We start from the raw sequence: 18,686 nt of genomic DNA on the forward strand, positions 1-18,686 counted from the left end.
CACATTACGTGTAACATGTAAAAGTGGTTTCTCTTAGCTGGGAGCTTCTCCACGTGCACATTGCCCATTACAAACTGAACTGGGAGTCAAAAGACCTGAGATTCGCACCCACGTTTTGCTCCTGATGAACAGAGCCATTTTCAGGTAGTGTGGAAGGGAAACTGGGCTATACTGAGCGCTGAGGGTCTTCTGTGTTGCGACCCCCACCCAGCCTATATACTCAGTAAGTCCGAACGCCTTTAGAGGGCGCCGCTCGCTAGGGGGCGCCAGAGACACGGCGGAGCTGATGCGGGAGGCCGAGCGGGGCGTCCGGGGCGGGAACCTAAGTGGGTGGGGCTTCGGGGCGGGGCGTCGGCAGGCGGGTCCCGGTGCCAGGTGCGGTTTGGTCCTCCCGGGGCGCCGTAGGCGGTGCATCCTTCTTGCTGCAGAGACAGAGACAACCTCCTCTCTAAACCGCAAGCGGGCGCGGACCTGAGCTGCTGCTACCGGGTGGTCCTTCCCCTGGTGTCCGCGCCCGGAACCATGGCGGCGCTGGCGGGTAAGAAAGGGCCGCGCCGTCCTGCCCACCGCTCGCAGGTTTCTGGCTGGCTGGGTCCTCTTGGGTCCGGGGTCCTGACCCGGCAGGGTGGGAGGGCCGAGCACCGCGGCTCCCCCGGGACTTAGGGGTCCTGGGACTCTGGAAGTAGGGCTGGGGTGTCCCGCAGACTGAGGGCTCCTAGTGGCCTGCGCGTGGGGCGGCTTCCCACGAGGTGGGTGTCCGGATCTGCAGTCCCGGCAGGTCGCCAGGTTACGGAAGCCGAGGGACCAGAGATTCTCTGTGGTCGGAGAGTCTGGAATATGGGAAGTACAGGGTCTTGCAGGGTTCAGGACTTGAGGTTCCGAGTTATCCGGAGTTCTGGGTTTTCGGTAGACCCAAAGTTCTCGAAGGTATCTTTGGAGCCTGGGATTTGGGGGAGGTCCTGAAAATAGAGTGTGAGTGCGGAGTTTATGGTGTGGACTGTAGGTAAGAGACCGGACCATTCTTCCTGGGGCTCAAAGCTCTCCACCTCATGTGGAGAACAGTTTCAAGTCTTCCCAGGGGACTTGTTGAGTCCTCGCTTGGTCTTGGAAACCAGCAGGATAACAGCCGGGCACCTCGAGGGGAAGGGTTGTGTGAAAGTAATTTTCGGGAATTGGCTTAGCTGGGCCTGAAGCCCCTTCACTCATCACCTTGCAACTTCCTGCCCCGAGGCGCCAGGAACCTTCAGCCGCCTGTTACCCAGCCACTTGTGTGAGCGGCTCAGTTTCTAGGTCTACCACAGTCGACTTCCAAAAGCTTTCTAGAAAGGCCAGGGAAGAATTTTAGGGGTGGGGGAGGGACTGGATAGCTGCCTCCACTTCCTGGCTTTCGGCCCGTGGACAGTCACTTCCTCCATCCTGAATTCAAGGACTGGGCCACCAGTGGGTCACTTCCTCACTACGGGAGCATGGGATTTTTGTTCTCATTGGTGATAATATGCTCTGGAGAAAGAAAGCATCGAGCGGAAATGCCCCTGTCTCGTCCTTTTAATTATTTTTATTTTTCCTGGCTGGTTGTGGTGGTGCACACCTGTAATCCAAGCACTAGGAAGGTAGAGTCAGGAGAATTGCTTGGTCTGCCTGTGGAGTACTAACTGGGTCAACATGGACTACAGAGTAAGACTCTGTCTCTAAATAAATAGTTAATTTTTAAAAATTGAGGCCGGGCATTGGTGGCGTTCGCCTTTCATCCCTGCACTCGGGAGGCAGAGGCAGGGGGATCTCTGAGTTTCAGGCTAGCCTGGTCTATAGATGGAGTTCCAGGACAGCCAGGGCTACACAGAGAAATCCTGTCTCAAACAAACAAACAAACAAACAAATTTGAGTTGGGGATTGGGGGTATAGTTCAGTTGGTTTGCCCAGCATGCCTAAAGCACAGGGTTTCATCCCCAGCACTGCCTAGACCTGCACAGGGTGCATGCCTGCAGTCCCAGTGCTCAGAAGGATCAAAAGTTAGAGGCCATTCTCTGCTACATAGGGAATTTGAGGCCAGCCTGGGCTACACCAGAGATTTTTTTTTTTTTTTTTTTTTAAATGAGGCTGGAGAAAATATGTGCTGCTCTTGCAGAGGACCAGAGTTTGGTTCCTGACACCCCACTGGTTCTCAGTTCTGCTACTCCAGCCCCAAAGGACCCAACACCTTCTGTCCTGTACTTGCACTCTCATGGTATATGTTCACACAGACAGCATACACATCAATAAAACCTGCTTTTAAAATTTAAATTGTGGGGCTGGAGAGATGGCTCAGTGGTTAGGAACAATGGCTGCTCTTCCAGAGGACCCGGGTTCAATTCCCAGCAACCACATGGCAACTCACAGTTGTCTGTAACTCCTCTTCCAGGGGATCTGATTCCCGCATCCAGACATACTTGCAGGCAAAACACCAATGTATATAAAATAAATTAATTAATAAAAAAAAATTGTAACACGTCCTTTTGGAGTTCTTCAACTCAACTGATTTGCAGTGACTTTTTCTTTTTCTTTATTTTATTTTTTGAGGCAGGATTTCTCTGTGTAGCCCTGGCTATCCTAGAATACAATCTGTAGACCAGGCTGGCCTCGAACTCAGAGATTCACCTCCCTCTCCCTCCCCAGCGCTGGGATTAAAGGCGAGCGCCACCACTGCCTGGCTTTGGTGACTTTTCCTAACCACTGTAGAGTCTCAGCTTTGATCTTTGATTCTCAGAAATTTGTGCAAGAGTTTAGTCATTTTTGATTTGTGTGTGTGCTGCTAAGGATCAATCCAGGGCCTTGTGCAAGCTAGATGTGAGTACTCTATCACTGAGCTATATCCTCAGCACCTTTTAAACTTACTTTAATTTTAACTAAAGTTTTTAGATTAAAAACATATGCATGCCTGCAGGTATACACACGGACCACATGCATACCTCTTGAACCGGAGTTTTACTAATGGGTGTAAGCACCATGTGCTGGATTTTGAACTCTGGTCCTCTGCAAGAGCAACCAGTGCTCTCGTTTTTTTTTTCTGTTAAGGACAGCAGCCCACCATTACATTGCTTAGGCTGATGGTGGACTCAAGCTCTTCCTCAGTCTCCTGTACAGGCCTGTGCACTGTACCTAGCTGAAGTGCAGGCATTTTTGTTTGTTTTGATAGGTGAAGGGATAGAACCTGAGGTCTTGCACATGCTAGACAATTCCTCTACTACTAGGCTACTCAGCTCTATACGTGGCTTTTTTTGGTTAAGGAGACTTAGGGCCTGAAGTAACATTTTCACACGCTTATGACCGAATGAGTAGGGCTCTGCCTCAGACTTCATATTTTCCAGCCTCAGTTTAGTATTTCATCTTTCCTGTATCACAAACAACAGAATAAGGTGGCCTGGCGAGTCAGAGAAGGAAGTGGGGCTTGCAGCTGACTTGTTCTGTTCAGACTACATTCTCGGACACCTCGCATTCCTGTGTAACAGGAGAATCAACAACAAGGAAATCAAATATTTACCGAGTGCCTGTGATGTCTCTGGGAACTGGGCTGGGCCAAGTTTTACCTCTTAAAAATTTTAACAGATGCCAGAGCCAGGAAAGATATATGAGATTATGTGCAGTCTCATTGTTTTACATTTGAAGAAACTGAGGCTCAAGAAGGAAAACAGGCTTGTCCAGGGTCAGAGCCAGGACTAATATAGGAGGCCAGGATGTTGGAGACATGTTGCAGGAACATACAGACCCTTAGGAAATATCTGTAGGGGGGGGGGGCTGAGGGGATAGCGTCAAGCATCAGAACCTGGGTTTGGTCCCCAGCCCCGTATAAAAAGCCAGATGTGATGGCTCACACTTGAAAGCCTGGTGCTAGGGAGGTGGAGCAGGTGGATCCCTAGCTGAATTGGTTAGCCCTAGGTCCACGTGAGAGACTTTGTCTCAAAAAACCCCAAAAAACAAACAAACAAAACAAAACAAGGTGTCTGGGACTGCTGAGATGGCTGTCCAGCCTGAAGAGTTTGGTCATCAGAACCCAAGCTAATTTCTGAAGTTGTCCTCTGACTTCCACACTTGGTGGTGCTCGCATCCTTCCCCCAGATAATGAATGAATGGATGGATGGATGGATGGATGGATGGATGGATGGATGGATGGATAGATGAATGGATGGATGGATGGATGGATGGATGTAAACAAGACAAGACAAAAACCAAAGTGAAAGGTTCCAGGGTAAGGATACCCAAGGTTGATCCCATATGCACTCATGCAGATACCCATGCGCCCTAACACAGGAACATGCACATGTGTTTGTGCACATGTGGGCATGAATAATCCATGGATTGTGCTTTTGAGAAACTTGATGCCTGGTCAGGGTAGTTAAGAAAAAAAAGAGGATGAAAATCAAGCTGAGTTGTGGCAAAGCCTATGTGTGACAACAGAATATCAAAAGTCTTCACTTGTTTAGCCCTGAGTGACAAACAGGACAGGACACGCCCCTTCCTCCGTGGAGTGGAGAAGGCTGGGCTTGGTAAACTGGGGAGTTTTCCAGTCCGCAGCAGACACTCCAGGGTTCGAATCTCAGAAGTCATGATGGGGCACAGACTACCAATCTACAAGTGAGTCCAGTGGCCCCTGACATCAGATGTTAGTGGTAACGATGACCAGTAGAAGGGGCCTCGTGACATAGGTAGGACTTGGGTGGCCCTAGATGTGGGTGAAGGCACCAGGGGTAGGACCTAAGACAACTTCAAGATATCTAAATTCAGCCAGGCTGTGGTGGCACATGCCTGTAATCCCAGCACTAAGGCAGAGCCAGGCGGATCTCTATGAGTTCAAGGCCAGCCTGAGCTACAGAGTGAGATCCAGGAAAGGCGCCAAAGCTACATGGAGAAACCCTGTCTCAAAAAACAAACAAGCCGGGCGGTAGTGGCGCATGCCTTTAATCCCAGCACTCGGGAGGCAGAGGCAGGTGGATTTCTGTGAGTTTGAGGCCAGCCTGGTCTACAGAGCTAGTCCAGGACAGCCTCCAAAGCTACAGAGAAGCCCTGTCTCGCAAAACCAAAACCAAACAAACAAACAAAGCTATCTAAGTTCACTAAAAGCCCATCATGTTTAGGATGCTGTATTGGGACCTCCACATTCATGGTGGGTTTTCTACGTTTTCTGGTGATCCCCATGCTGGGACTGGCTCTGGTCAGTGAGACCTGGGAGAGGACTGGGTTTTTTTGAGATATTCTAGGGAAGGATAGGGACTGTCTCTATGCATCATATCACTTTGGTATTTCAGTGGGGACTGTAGCAGTCACGAGTCTTTTTGCTTACACTTATGTAGCAGTGGGAATCAGGTCCTTTATCAATTTACATCTGCTAACAGCTAAAACATCACCTACTTCCTTTAAAGCATTCCTTGACTCACCCTGGGATTCTGTTTGATGAGGTCTTTCCTCTAATCTGATGGATCCGAAAAGAAAATCTAAAGCGATGGTGCGTACACCCTTAATCCCAGCACTCCAGAGGCAGGTGGCACTCTATGAGTTTGAGGCCACTCTGGTCTACAAAGTGAGTTCCAGGACAACAACCAGGGCTGTTACACAGAGAAACCTTGTCTCAAAAAAAAAAAAAAAAAAAAAGAAGGAAAGGAAAAGAAAAGAAAAAGTTTTGGAGTCTGGCAATGCTGGGCCTAACCTCTAATTGGCTAATTCATACTTGAATAGCACTTAGGACACTTAGGCACAGTGGTGAGGACTCAAAGTAATTTCTGTCATTGATGGTGGGTAGGGAACTGCTGAATGAGAAATTGCGAATTGAGTGACTGGTGTTCTCGATAAGAGATCTGTTGCAGGTCTCCCCAGATAAGAAAATGCCTACTCACAGGGAATGACGTAGGAGCCTGTCGCCAGCCACAGCAGCCTTCTGTCCCACTTGTCTGTCGACAGTGCAGACTATTACTTCAAATAGTTCACCTTGTCCCCAGAACCTGACTTATCTCCGACTTAGATTCTACGTGTCCTTGTCCTTGACCCAGCAAGCACTTGCCAAGCCCTTACTTGTTGGTGACCTGCTCTGTGCCTTGCACGTGGGCACATAGACCAAGTTTGCAGGACTTGTTTTGAAAACATCCTCTTTGGATTTTGGGAGCTAGTCTGCTCAGCTCAACCTTTTCCCTGGCTGACCTCTGGACATGCTTGCAGGAAGGAAGGGAAGACACTCACAGACAGGTCCAGCCTGGGGCCAGGCGCCCGGGAGGTGTTTACACAGCCGTTATTCCTTTTAATCTTCGGGTTAATCCTGAAAGGTGATAACTTTATTTGGCCTCCTTAAAAACAAGCAAAGGGATGCCGGGCACTCGGGAGGAAGAGGCAGGTGGATCTCTGTGAGTTCAGGCTAGCCGGGTCTACAAAGTGAGTTCCAGGACAGCCAGGACTACACAGAGAAACCCTGTCTCCAAAAAAAAAAAAAAAAAAAAAAGGAAAAGCATAAAAGAGTGAAGGGGCCTGGTTCAATAGCTAAGAGCACTTGCTGCTCTTGCAGAAACCCAGGTTCTGTTCCCAGTACCCACATGGCAGCTCACAACCAAGTTCCAGGGGATCCCGTACCCTCTTTTGGTTTTTGCACTCACTAGACACACATATGGTGCACTTACATATATTTAGGCAAACACTCATAACATATAAATAAAAATACTTTTTTAAACGAGGAGAGAAGTTAATATGGTGGTACCCATCTGTAATCCCAGCACCTGGGAGGTAGAGATAGGAGGATCAGTTGTTCAAGACCAACCCTAGCCACATAGCCTAGATTACATGAGACCTTGCCTCAAAACAAAAACAAACAAATAAATAAAAATTAGGAGAGAGGCTCAGAGAGGGTGAATAATTTATTCAAGGACACAGAGGCAGTAATAGAGTCAGGCTTTAAATACAGGTTTTTATTGAGTTTAAATGTTTTTCTTTTGTTTTATGTGTATGGGTGTGCACCACTTGTAGCAGCCAGAAGAGGGCATCAGGTCCCTTGGAACTATAGTTCTAGGAAGTTGTGAGCCACCACGGGGACGCAAGGAATCAAACCTGAGTCCTCTGGATGATCCACAGGTACCCTTAACTGCTGAGCCGTCTCCCCAGCCTTGTTTAAATTACATTAATGTTTTCGATGGGGGGGGGGGGGCGTACTTGATGGCTCGTGTGCCATGACATGTGTGGAGTGTGTGGAAGTCAGAGGACAACTTGTGACAGTCAGTTTTGCCCTCCCTTCTACCATGTAGATTGCAGAGATCAAACTCAGGTGGCCAGGAAGCGAGCATCTTTTCTGGCTGAGCAGTCTTGCTGGCTCTTTTTTCTTTTAGTCTAAGTGTTACGTGTATGGGGCTGGAGAGATGGGTTAGTGGTTAAGAGCACTTGTTCTTTCAGAGGACCCAGGTTCAAGTCCCAACACCTATGTAATGGTTTACAATCCTCAGCAGCTCCCGTGCCAGAGGATCCAATACCTTTTTTTTTTTCTTCCAGAGCTGAAGACTGAACCCAGGGCCTTGCGCTTACTAGGCAAGCGCTCTACCACTAAGCTAAATCCCCAACCCCTCCAATACCTTCTTCTGACCTTTATGGGCATCAGACACACATGGGACACAGCTAAGCATGCAGGCAACGCACTCATACACATAAAATAAATAAATATTTAAAAAATTTCATGTGTATATGTGTGTGTCTGTGTCATATGCATGTGGGTGCCTGTGGAGACCAGAGGATGTTAGATCCCTTGGAGCTGGAGTTAACAGGCAAGTGAGCCACCTGAGGTGAGTGCTGAGAACCAAACCCAAGTCCTCTAGAAGAACCGCAAGTGCTTTCAACCACTGACCCATCAGTCCTGGGCCTCGAGCCCAGCTCTGAGTTTCAGTTCCTATTCTTTTTATTTTCTCCTCCCTCTGAGACAGGGTTTCTCTGTAGTTTTGGTGCCTGTCCTGCATCTCGCTCTGTAGATCAGACTGGCCTCGAACTCACAAAGGTCCGCCTAGCTCTGCCTCCCCAGTGCTGGGATTAAAAGCCTGCGCCACCACCGCCCACCACCACCCGGCTTCAGCTCTTATTCTTCACCTTCCCAAATAGACTAAAAAGAGAAAGGTCAGCGGGAAAGGCACTCCCCGGGGCTCCTGTCCATGCCAGTATTCTAACCTGGCGGTGAGGCCAGGTTTGGTATCAGGCTCTCTGCGCTGGAATGAGCCATTGGAGCCTTTCTTGTACAGAAAAGAAGCTAAGGCCCAGAGAAATCCAGGAGTTCCCCTAAATCCCATCTAATCTTGTGTAGTGAGACCCTCCCTTTGGTGACACCTGATGAAGAAGAAAAGGTTTGGGATGCCGGGAGAATTTGGGGAGATAGCAATCGTTGCTCCCAGGCTTGTGGGTAGTTACTTCATTAAATGAGGTCTCTGTCCTTTGGCTGTTCCCAGTAGCTGCTGTCCTGCTCTGCCCTTCAGTTTCCTGCTTTGCCCCAGATCAGGTGGGATTTATACACCCGATCTGCCCATTCCCAGAGGGGTCCAGCAGTTACCGTACTTGTTTCAAGCTGCCCTGAACTGGCTGCCTTTTGTCCCTGGTTCCCATTGTCAGGTGGAATATGAGATGATTCAAAGGGTTTTGTTTTGTCTTCAGACGAAAGGCTGGGCTTTGTCCGAGTGCGTTCAGGCATCAGGGTCTCTCCCAGTGCTTGCGGGTTTCTCGCCACCCTAACCCTGGGGTCTCATCTGAGAGGCTCTGGTTAGTTTTGAGCCCAGGCTAAGCGGTGGCTCCGGGCTGGGGCACCCCACCAAGCCCTCCCACTGAAGTCTCAGACTGTCTGAAGCTCTGTAGGGTAATAAATGCAGTTGGCCTGGTGATCTTGGGCTAAGGGTTCAGGTCCCTGTGGGGACCAGCTTTTGGGAACTTTGTGACGGCTGAGCAACAACTTTCTCCCCAAGTCCATGAGTCTTTTAGAAAAACTAAATTATTAGATTAGATTATTTTAACGGTTCTTTCCTCTAAACCTGGCCTGGGGCATGCCTGTATTCTCAGCTGCTTGAGAAACTGACACGGGGGCTCAGGAGTTCTAGGCCAGCCTAGGCAATGCCTCGAGACCTCGTGTCTAAATAAGGAAATAAAGTTCTCCCAGCCCAGCTGTTCTGCTGTCCTAGTGCCTGCTCCCCTGGAGTCACATTACCAGTTCAGTTCGGAAAGAGAAACCCATTAACAAGCAAGAATATATATATGTGTGTATATTATATATATATATATATATATATCTCAAGATTGGAAAAGTCCCAAAGGTGGGAACCTTATAATAAGCCATTTACTGCTATTCTCATCGTTAATCTCTCCTTTTTTATTTTGTTTGTTCGTTTTTTTAGAGACAGGGTTTCTCTTTGTAGCCCTGGCTGTCCTAGAACTTACAGTGTAGCCCAGGCTGGCCTCAGACTCAGAGATCCGCCTGCCTCTGCTTCCTGGGTGCTGGGATTAAAGGTGTGCACCTAAACACTTTTTTGTTGTTTTGTTTTGTTTTGTTGGTTTCTCTGTGTAGCCCTGGAACTCACAGAGATAGAGATCAGCCTGCCATGCCACCGCCTCCCAGCACCTAATCTGCTTCATAAAAGCAGCGGACTGGCTGAGTTTGGTGATACTCTCAGTAGGAGGCAGGTGGATTTCTTTCAAGGCCTACCAGGCCTCCATAGGGAGTTCTAGGGTACCCTGGGCTACATAGTGAGCCCCTGTCCTGTGTGTTCTCTCTCTCTCTCGGTTTTTGTTTCAATGTATTGTATGTGCATGTTTTTTTCTCCATGTATATCTGTGTACCACATGTGTGCCTGATACCTGTGGAGGCCAGAAGAGAGGGTCAGATCCTCTGGAACTGGAGTTAGAGGTGGTTGTGGACCATCATGTGGGTGTTGGGCTTTACAAGTCTCCCCAAGACTTCACACTATTACAGTTTTCTTATATTTCCTGAACTAAAGGTTGCAAGAGAATCAGGATGGATGATTTGCAGGATTCTAAGGGGCTAAAGTGGCCAGGAGGGTTCTGTGCAGTGAGAACACTGGAAGGAGGGGAGGGAGGGAGGCATGTATGTCTGAGTGTATCTGTCTGTCTAGAACTGTCTAATGGAAAAACAGTGTACATATGCATATGTATATGTATTTACTTCACGCATGTACATGTGTATGTGATGCCGGCTTATGAGTGCCGCAGTGCGGTGTGTGGATCTCCAAGTGTTGTTTGAGGCAGGGTGAGCTGTGGTTGTGCAGCACTTGAGAGCTTCTTGTCTCTGCTTCCCATCTCACCACGGGAGTCCTGGGTTTTTCAAGCGTGTCACAGGATTAAACTCTAACTCAGGTTGTCAGGCCTGCACAGCGGGTGTTTTTACCTGCAGAGCCATCCCATCCCCAGCAGTGTAACCAAGAAACCAACAGAGGTCAAGTTCATTCACAGGAGACTTTTCCATAGGTGACAGTCCTGTGAGCCAGAATACTGCTTCTGTCGTCACCAGGCTGACCTTTGGTTCCACTTTGGTATTTGGGGGGGTGGGGGGTGGGGAGGGGTTCGAGACAGGGTTTCTCTGTGTAACTTTGTAGACCAGGAACTCACTTTGTAGACGAGGCTGGCCTCAAACTCACAGAGATTCACCTGCTTCTGCCTCCCAAGTGCTGGGATTAAAGGTGTGTGCCACCACCGCCCAGCCCCACTTTGATAATTCTGTAGGTGGCAGTTAGATCCAACCTTCCAAGTAGATTTGCTGCCGAAATATTGTCTGTTCTGTGCCAGACCTGTACTAGACCCTGGAGGAAAAAGGACCAAGATATAACATTTGCCCCTTAGAACTGGGAGTACAGGGCTAAGAGAGGCAGAATTGTACACCGTGAACTATAATTAAAGAACAGGTTGTATCAGTGAGTGGAGACAAATGAAGCTAGCCATGCCTTTGGAGGCATCAAGAAAGACATTAATGAAAAGACGGGAACGGTGTGAACAGTGAGTGCAAGGGTGTGAACATGGAGCAAGAATTCAGAACGTGTCATACATAACTAGGCTCCCCTTTGCAAAGAGCAATGAGGCTTATACGTTCTTTGGGGTCACCTTGTGAAAGCCTCCCCCATTTTGAGACTTGCTTTCAGCATTCCAAGCTGGGTTCTCAGTGTGGTTAAGAATGACCTTGAACTTCTGACCCTCTTGGCTTCAGTCGATGTCACAGGCTACAACACTCCAGGTATCTGTCACCTGGTCTGGCTTTATGTGAGGATCGAACCTAGGGCTTTGTGGTACTTGGCATTCACTCTTCACATAAATGTTTATAGAAGGACTGTGTAGGTCAAATTTGGTTGGCTCCCTAGTCCTTTCAAGTCAACAGTAGCCAATTTTAATCCTATGCAAGTTTTTGTGGTACCTACCTCCCATCTCTAACGTTATCCCTTCCCCCCACTCCTAACCCCAATGAATTGATGTTTTCCTCAGAACTCAGTTTGGAAATTACTTCTTCAGGGAACCCTCTTTTGCTGTGCTTCTGTTTTCCCAATTCTGAATTCAGTACGCCTCCGTGCCACTGCCCCAGTTATAAACACAATCATGCTGTTTGAGGCTGCGCTCTCCACACGGGCTGGAGGCGTAGCTGGCATGGAATAAATATGTGCTCAGATAATGGCCTGAAGGGTATCCATTGAATTTAGCAATAAGTGGTCATCTTGGTGAGACGGTTTCAGAGAAATCATGGGTGGATGGCGGATTGCATGGATTGTGAAGTAATCCGGAAATGAGGAAGTGAGTGCTGGGAGGTGTGGACATCTTTTTTCATAGATGTAACTGTGGAGGGAGAAGCAGGAATGGTTGTGTTTGTGTTAGGAAAGACTCGCTTATTTAAATGACAGTGGAAAGGAGCCAGTGCCAGGGGGTGGGAGCAGCAATAACTAAAGACCGTCTCCTCAGAGAAGTAGGGTAGGGATCTAGAAGAGTGCCCTGTCAGACAGCAGAGCTTTTGTCCTGTTGACACTGGACACAAAAGGTCTGACCTGGAGCTGAGATGGCCTGGAGTATGGGGAAGCCAGCAGCTATTGTACAGTGGACTGCACAAAAGGAAAGACGGGAAGGACCCGAGACACTAGGGTGGAGCCTGTGTCTGTGGAAAGAGGGTTTTCGGGGTCGCACTTTAACACGGAGCAGGCTAACCTACGTGTTGCCTGTGTGTGTTTGAGATTTCTCAAGACTGGAGAAAATAGGGCCAGTTCCTGAGGAAGGTAGAGGAAATGGGAAGCCTTGGTGCTCTGAGTTTTGGAAACATTGCTTCATTCAGAGCCAAGGTGTTGTTGAAATGTTCAGTAAGTGGGTAGTCAGGTTAGACCCTATTCCTCTTGGGTCAAGAGTAAAAACAAGAAAGGGAGCATGGGCTGTTCGAGGTAGGAGGATCAGGAGTTCAAGGTTACCCTCAGTTACATAATGTATTAGAGGCTAGCCTAAGCTATATGAGTCCATGAGTCCTTGCTTCAAAACAAACTAAAAGTCCTTGTTTGAAAAACAAGACATGGCTTAAAAGTGACGACATTTGTTGGCGGATGAGATGGACACCTCCTGAGCTAACCCGAGGAGGGTTTCTTTGGTTTGTTTGTTTGTTTGTTCATTTGATTTTTGAGACAGAATTTCTCTATAGCCCTGGCTGTCCTGGAACTCACTCTGTAGACAAGGCTGGTCTCAAACTGATAAAGATCCTCCTGCCTCTGCTTCCTGAGTACTGAGATTAAAGGCATGCGTCACCACCGCCTGGCCCCTAAGATTTTTTTTTTAATTGATTTATTTGTGTATGTGCTTGCACACTAAGATCAATCAAAAGCAGATGAGGGAGGGGAGCAAGGAGGCCAGAGGAGGGTGTCAGATCCCCCGGAACTGGAGTTACAGGTGGCGGTGAGCTGCCTGTTGTGGGCACTGGGAAGCATTCTTAACTGTTTCAAGAATGTGCTTCACCACTGAGAAGATTGATTTGGCTGTGGCTCATCACAGACCCTCTCGTTTCCACCTCTGGAACCCCTAGTGGAAGGACAGAAGTACTCCCAAAGTTGTCCTCTGCCCTCCATCTACATACTGTGATACATGAATGTCATCCCCCTGCCATTCACACACTCACAGGTACACGTACATCACATACACAATAAATATTGTGTGTATGTTTTAAGTGCCTTTCACTGGTAGGAGTGTGGCTTAGTCATAGAGCACTTCCCTAGCATTCATGAGACCCTGGGTTTGCTCCTCAAAACACCACAGATATCTCTCTCTCTCTCTCTCTCTCACTTCATCATCTTGCTCAATGTCTAACCTGGCCTGGGCCTAGTTTAAATGAGTAAAATAAAAACTTTTTACTTTGTGAGCTGGAAAGATGGCTCAGAGGTTAAGAGCACTGGCTACTCATCCAGAAGTCCCAGGTTCAATTCCCAGCACCCACATGGCAGCTCACAACTGTCTGTAACTCCAGTTTCGGAGGATCCAGCACCCTCACACAGAGATACATCATACAGGCAAAACACCAATGCTTGTTAAATAAAAGTAAATAAATTAAAAAAAAAAACAAAAAAAACTTTTACTTTGTACGTTTGTAGGGTTTTTTGTTTTGTTTTGTTTTGTTTACCCCAGAGCTGAGGACCGAACCCAGGGCCTTGTGCTTGCTAGCTTTACTGAGCTAAGTCTCCAACCCCTACTTTGTCGTTTTGAAGAAAGACATTGTATATATACTGAGTACCACTATTCTGACACACACACGTGCATGCACATCCAAATGCATATACATTGTACACATACACATAATAATAAATAATAGAACTATTTTAGTATACTCCTTTAATCCCAGTAGTCAGGAAGCAGATGGAGGGGATCTCGGTGAGTTCTAGGCCAGCCTGGTCTACATATCAAGTTCCAAGCCAGCCAGAGATCCTGTCTCAAAAAAGAAAAAAAGAAAGAAAGAGAAGAAAAGAAAATTTAAAAGAAGGAAAAAAACCAATCTTCAGATTCAGAAGCTTGGTTGATAAACTCATCTGATATGGTACTGGCCTGTAATCCTGGCTAATAGTAAGATGAAGCAGGTAGATGGGCAAGCCTCTTGTGTTACAGAGTGAGTTGGAGACCAGTTAGGACACTGTAGTAAGATTCTGTCTAAAAAGAAGGGCTAAGCCGGGCGGTGGTGGTGCACACCTTTAATCCCAGCACTCAGGAGGCAGAGGCAGGTGGATCTTTGTGAGTTCGAGGCCAGCCTGGTCTACAGAGCAAGTTCCAGGAAAGGTGCAAAGCTACACAGAGAAACCCTGTCTCGGAAAAAAAAAAAAAAAAAAAAAGAAAGAAAGAAAGAAAGAAAGACTAAACCAGGGTGGGGAGGTGGCGCACGCCTTTAACCCCAGCATTTGTAAGGCAGAGGCAGGTGGATCTCTGAGTTTGAGGCCAGCCTGGTCTACAGAGCGAGCTTCAAGACAGTCAGGGCTCCACAGAGAAACACTGTCTCGAAAAACCAAAGAGAGAAGGGCTAGTAATATATCAGCAGTGGAGTGTTTGCTTAGTGTGCACTAAGAAGGCCTTGGAATAAACCCCAGGACCACAAGAAAAGAAAATGATTGACAGGCACTTAGATGCCCGCTGCTGAGGAAGTTCTGGGAAGGAGGCGTTTCAGATCCTGACAGCTCCTTTAACTCTGCTCTGGGGTACAAAGGAGACAACCCATACGCTGGCTACCCGCATAGTGCTGAGCAATCTTGACATCCCTGGAGCCTTCTTTGTCCATTCACGGCCTGTGCCTGTGGCTGTCTGGAGTTACCCAGTCAGAACAAAGCTGCATAGAGAGTGTACAAGGCAGGCTTGTAACAACCTTGCCCCTGTTTCTAGGGCTGAATTAGGCTTGCTTTCAGCTGCCTTTTTTATTTCAAGAAGTTGGCATTTGAGCCACACCAAGACCACTGTGTTTTGTTTGGGGTTCCTCTGTTTTGGAGGGTCACAGAGCAGCCTATGCCGATCTTAACCCCCACAGCCCTGCAATGTCCTTTCTCCACCTTTGGAAAATCTCTTCCCCAGTGTTCAAGGCTGGGCTCAAGGCTCTAATTCCTCCACGGAGACTTTTCTGCCCCTTATTCGAAGGAACAATATTAACATGATGGAATAGAGTAGAGGCCAGAGCTGTTTAAATATTCTGTTTGCCTCACACACACACACACACACACTCACACACACGCACGCACGCACGCACACACACAGCCCTCAGCATCAGGTCTCCCAGCCTTCTATTAAAAGAGAACAAGATTATTTGAGAATGAAACCCTACTGGATCTGTGAAAGCAGTGATAAATAGTTCTTGGCGCACTGGAGACAAGAAACATTCACTGGCTGTCTGTTCTTCTCTCACCAAACTGAGATAGCTCTACCTCTGAAGAGCTCTACCTTTGAAGCAAAAAATCAAAACACGGGAGGGCGCTTCCCTTCCAGCGGCCTTGCTTTCTAAGTAGCAGGGGCGGTGTGTCCGTCCGCCTCCATCCTGCGCTTTGGGGGAGAGCGTCAATGGTGCTGGTTAAATGAATGAGGTCCTGGACCAGGTGATGGGAAGTGTGAGTCAGTACAAGACAATAGCATGTGTAAGCCAGAACAGAGGGGCTCTGGGCACTAGCTGGGGACAGTCATGGGAAGTGGGGGAGGGGGGAGGCGCTTTTTCCTTCTTAGTAGCCTTGGTCTTAGGTTTGGGGATTTGGGCTTTGGTTTGTTTTTTCATTTTTGACATGTATTTGTGTGTGGAGAGGCTGCGTGTGCCCTGATTGGAGTGTGAGGCCAGAGGACAAAAGGGAGTAGTTCTCTCCTTCTACCACGTGGGTCACAGGGATCCAACCCGGTCATCAACTTGGTGGCAAGTGCCTTTACCCACTGAGCCTCTTGTCAGCCCTAGTTTAGTATTATCTCTGTTGAGATATGATCTTGCTGTGTAGCCCAGGCTGGTCTCAGAGATTCAGTCTTCCTGCTTGTACTGAAATTAGACATGTACTATGACACCTGCCTAAAAAGCTGGTTTAGATTAGTTAGAAAGAGAAACGGGGGGTTGGGGATTTAGCTCAGTGGTAGAGCGTTTGCCTAGCAAGCGAAAGGCCCTGGGTTCGATCCTCAGCTCAAAAAAAAAGAAAGAAACAGGGCCAGGTGTGGTGGCGCACTCCTTTAATCCCAGCACTCAGGAGGCAGAGGCAGGCAGATCTCTGTGAGTTCGAGGCCAGCCTGGTCTAAATATAGAGAAACCTTGCCTTGAAGGGAAAAAAGAGGAACAATTAGTCATTTTAACTTACATTCTCATTTATTGTGTGTGCACATGTTCTCAGGATCACAGAAGAGTCCACCATGATCTTGGGGCTCTGCCCACATGGGAGGACAGGCGGCTCACTTGTTTTTATTCTAACACAGGTTAGCAAAGGACAGCAGGGATGGCACGGGCCACTGAAGTCACTTAGTGCCAAGAACGCAGCAGGGCCTCAGTACAAACAAGAGTTTTAACATTAGATTAAAACATCTACAGAAAGGTTTTCCAAGGTGGGGGAGATAAAAGGATTTGAATTCCTTGTCATAAAAGTGTTCCAGTATTTGCCAAGAGGTGGTGGTGCACACAGCCAGGCAGTGGTGGCACACCCCTTTAATCCCAGCGCTTGGGAGGCAGAGGTAGTCGGATCTCTGTGAGTTCAAGGCCAGCCTGGTCTACAGAGTGAGATCCAGGACAGGTACCAGAACTACACAGAGAAACCCTGTCTCAAAAAACCAAAAAAGAAGTGTTCCAGTATTTGATAGAAAGGACGAATATTTAATGTTTCTTACACACACTCTGTCTTATGTGCTACAGAGGGCACCTGAGTGGCAAGTGCCTCTCTGCAGATCAGAGCCGTTGGGTGTTTTGGTTTGTTTTTGTTTTTCGAGACAGGGTTTCTCTGTGTAGCTTTGATGCCCGTCCTGGAACTCATTCTGTAGCCCAGGCTGGCCTCAAACTCACATAGATCTGCCTGTCTCTGCCTCCTGAGTGCTGGGATTAAAGGCATGTGCCACCATGGCTCAGCCCAGAGCCATTGTTTTGAATTGATATTACTTTTGAAGCCAAAACTTCCCTTCCCTAGAGAGATGCCGGGCTGAGGCTGTCAAGTGTTTACCAGCGGTCTTGTGGAGAGGGACACTGAGTGTGAGCAGAGTCTGATCCTGAAGTGGCTGGCAGCTTCTGTTGTTAACTGGGCCTTATTCCACCCGACTGAAATTCCCATCCTTCGCTGCCTGATACCTGGAGACTGACCGTCTTGGTTTTGTGTGCAGGTGAAGATGCCTGGAGGTGCCGGGGCTGTGGGGTCTATGTTCCTCTGAGCCAGAGACTGTACAGGACTACCAGCGAGGCCTGGCACAGCTCCTGCTTCCGGTAAGTACTTCCACTCTCCCTCCTCCACCATTGGACCGTGGCCTCTGCACCGTTTTCAGGTGCTGAAGACACAGAGACAGTTTTCTGGCTAGAGACTTTTAATCTTGGTGGGCCTGAGGGTCAGGGAGAGGATGTGCCGAGGAAGAACACCCTGCCAGATTGACATACAGGAACCACAAAGGAGCCATGTGCAGCTGGAGGGAGAAGTGGGGTGCTATTCTAGGGTTTCTCCAACGCCCTCACCTTAGGGCGTGGAAACAGGCCAGAAAGAGTGACTGTCCCTGCGGCTGCACCACTGATTGTGGAGGTGCCTCGTGGCATTTCAGGGTGGCGGGCAGTGTCGTCTCTTCCCCACAGGACACCTCCCCGTCAGCCTTCTGTTTGTGACTGACTTTATTACATTCCCAGATTATTGTTGAGAAACAGCTCAGTTTCTTGAAGTACAGTGTCAGGGCGGGCGAGAAGGCACTTGCTGCCAAGCGTGCCCATCTGAGTCCCATCCGTCCTTGGGCCCTTGTGGTGGAAGGAGAGAACCAGCCCTGGGAAGTTGTCCGTTGACCTCACTTGCACCCCATAGACACATACACACCAAACAAACCAATGGATCTTTAAAGCTACAGTTGTTTTTGCTTTTTTTCTGGGGCTCAGTTATCTGGAAATGTTACTGGGAGATGTCACTAGGGACTCCAGTCTGCAGTGTGCAGTGGGCACCTACTGAGCACCAGCCTCCTTTCAAGGTGAGGTGCTTACCTTTGCAAACAACAGTTCTAGTCCTCAGTGGCTCCCAGCTGGTGGAACGAGGCCCGGGTGGGAACGTGTTGCCTCTAGGCTCGCGGCCTGAGAATGGGATGGATGTAGACATGAGATTCTCGTTCCCACACAAAGCTCTCTGTACAAAGCTGGTGTTAAATAATTTAGTGGACCTTTAAGCCCTTGCCTCTCTCCACCCTCCAAGTTCAAGGTGGAGGTTGGCCTGGAGAGATTTGGCCGCTGGAAGATCTGGAGAGGACCAGCCTATTTCTTCTAAGCTTGTTGGTGGTTCCGATTGCCTCGGCTCCTGGGGAAGTGGATTCTGCCTTTTCTGTGCTAGAAGCAGAGATTAGCCTCTAGAGCCTTAAGGATCTGTAGGATAAGCCTTTGGCTAACTGGTTCTTTCATTTTATAGCTGAGGCCAGCCTTGTGGCATCTGACCCACACAATTACATTTGTCCCTGCTCACATTCCTACCCACATTATTTTCTGTTCAGACCAGCAGAGCATGATAGAACAAGCTAGCCGTTGTTATTTCTTTCTTTTC

General features: G+C 48.3%; 1 protein-coding gene across 2 annotated transcripts in view; it reads left to right on the forward strand.

Annotated features, from left to right (window-relative positions):
- Positions 1 to 363: 363 nt before the first annotated feature.
- Limk2 (LIM domain kinase 2) overlaps positions 364 to 18,686 on the forward strand; it is a 69,243-nt gene continuing 50,920 nt past the window's right edge. For both annotated transcript variants that reach the window (XM_036200259.1, XM_036200260.1), the window contains exons 1-2: positions 364 to 538; positions 17,290 to 17,389. In XM_036200259.1, coding sequence (XP_036056152.1) covers positions 523 to 538; positions 17,290 to 17,389 — 116 coding nt within the window. In that variant the 5' untranslated portion in view covers positions 364 to 522. The remainder of the gene's footprint in view (positions 539 to 17,289; positions 17,390 to 18,686) is intronic.

This window comes from Onychomys torridus, chromosome 10 (genome assembly GCF_903995425.1).
Source record: "Onychomys torridus chromosome 10, mOncTor1.1, whole genome shotgun sequence".
Taxonomy (NCBI): domain Eukaryota; kingdom Metazoa; phylum Chordata; class Mammalia; order Rodentia; family Cricetidae; genus Onychomys; species Onychomys torridus.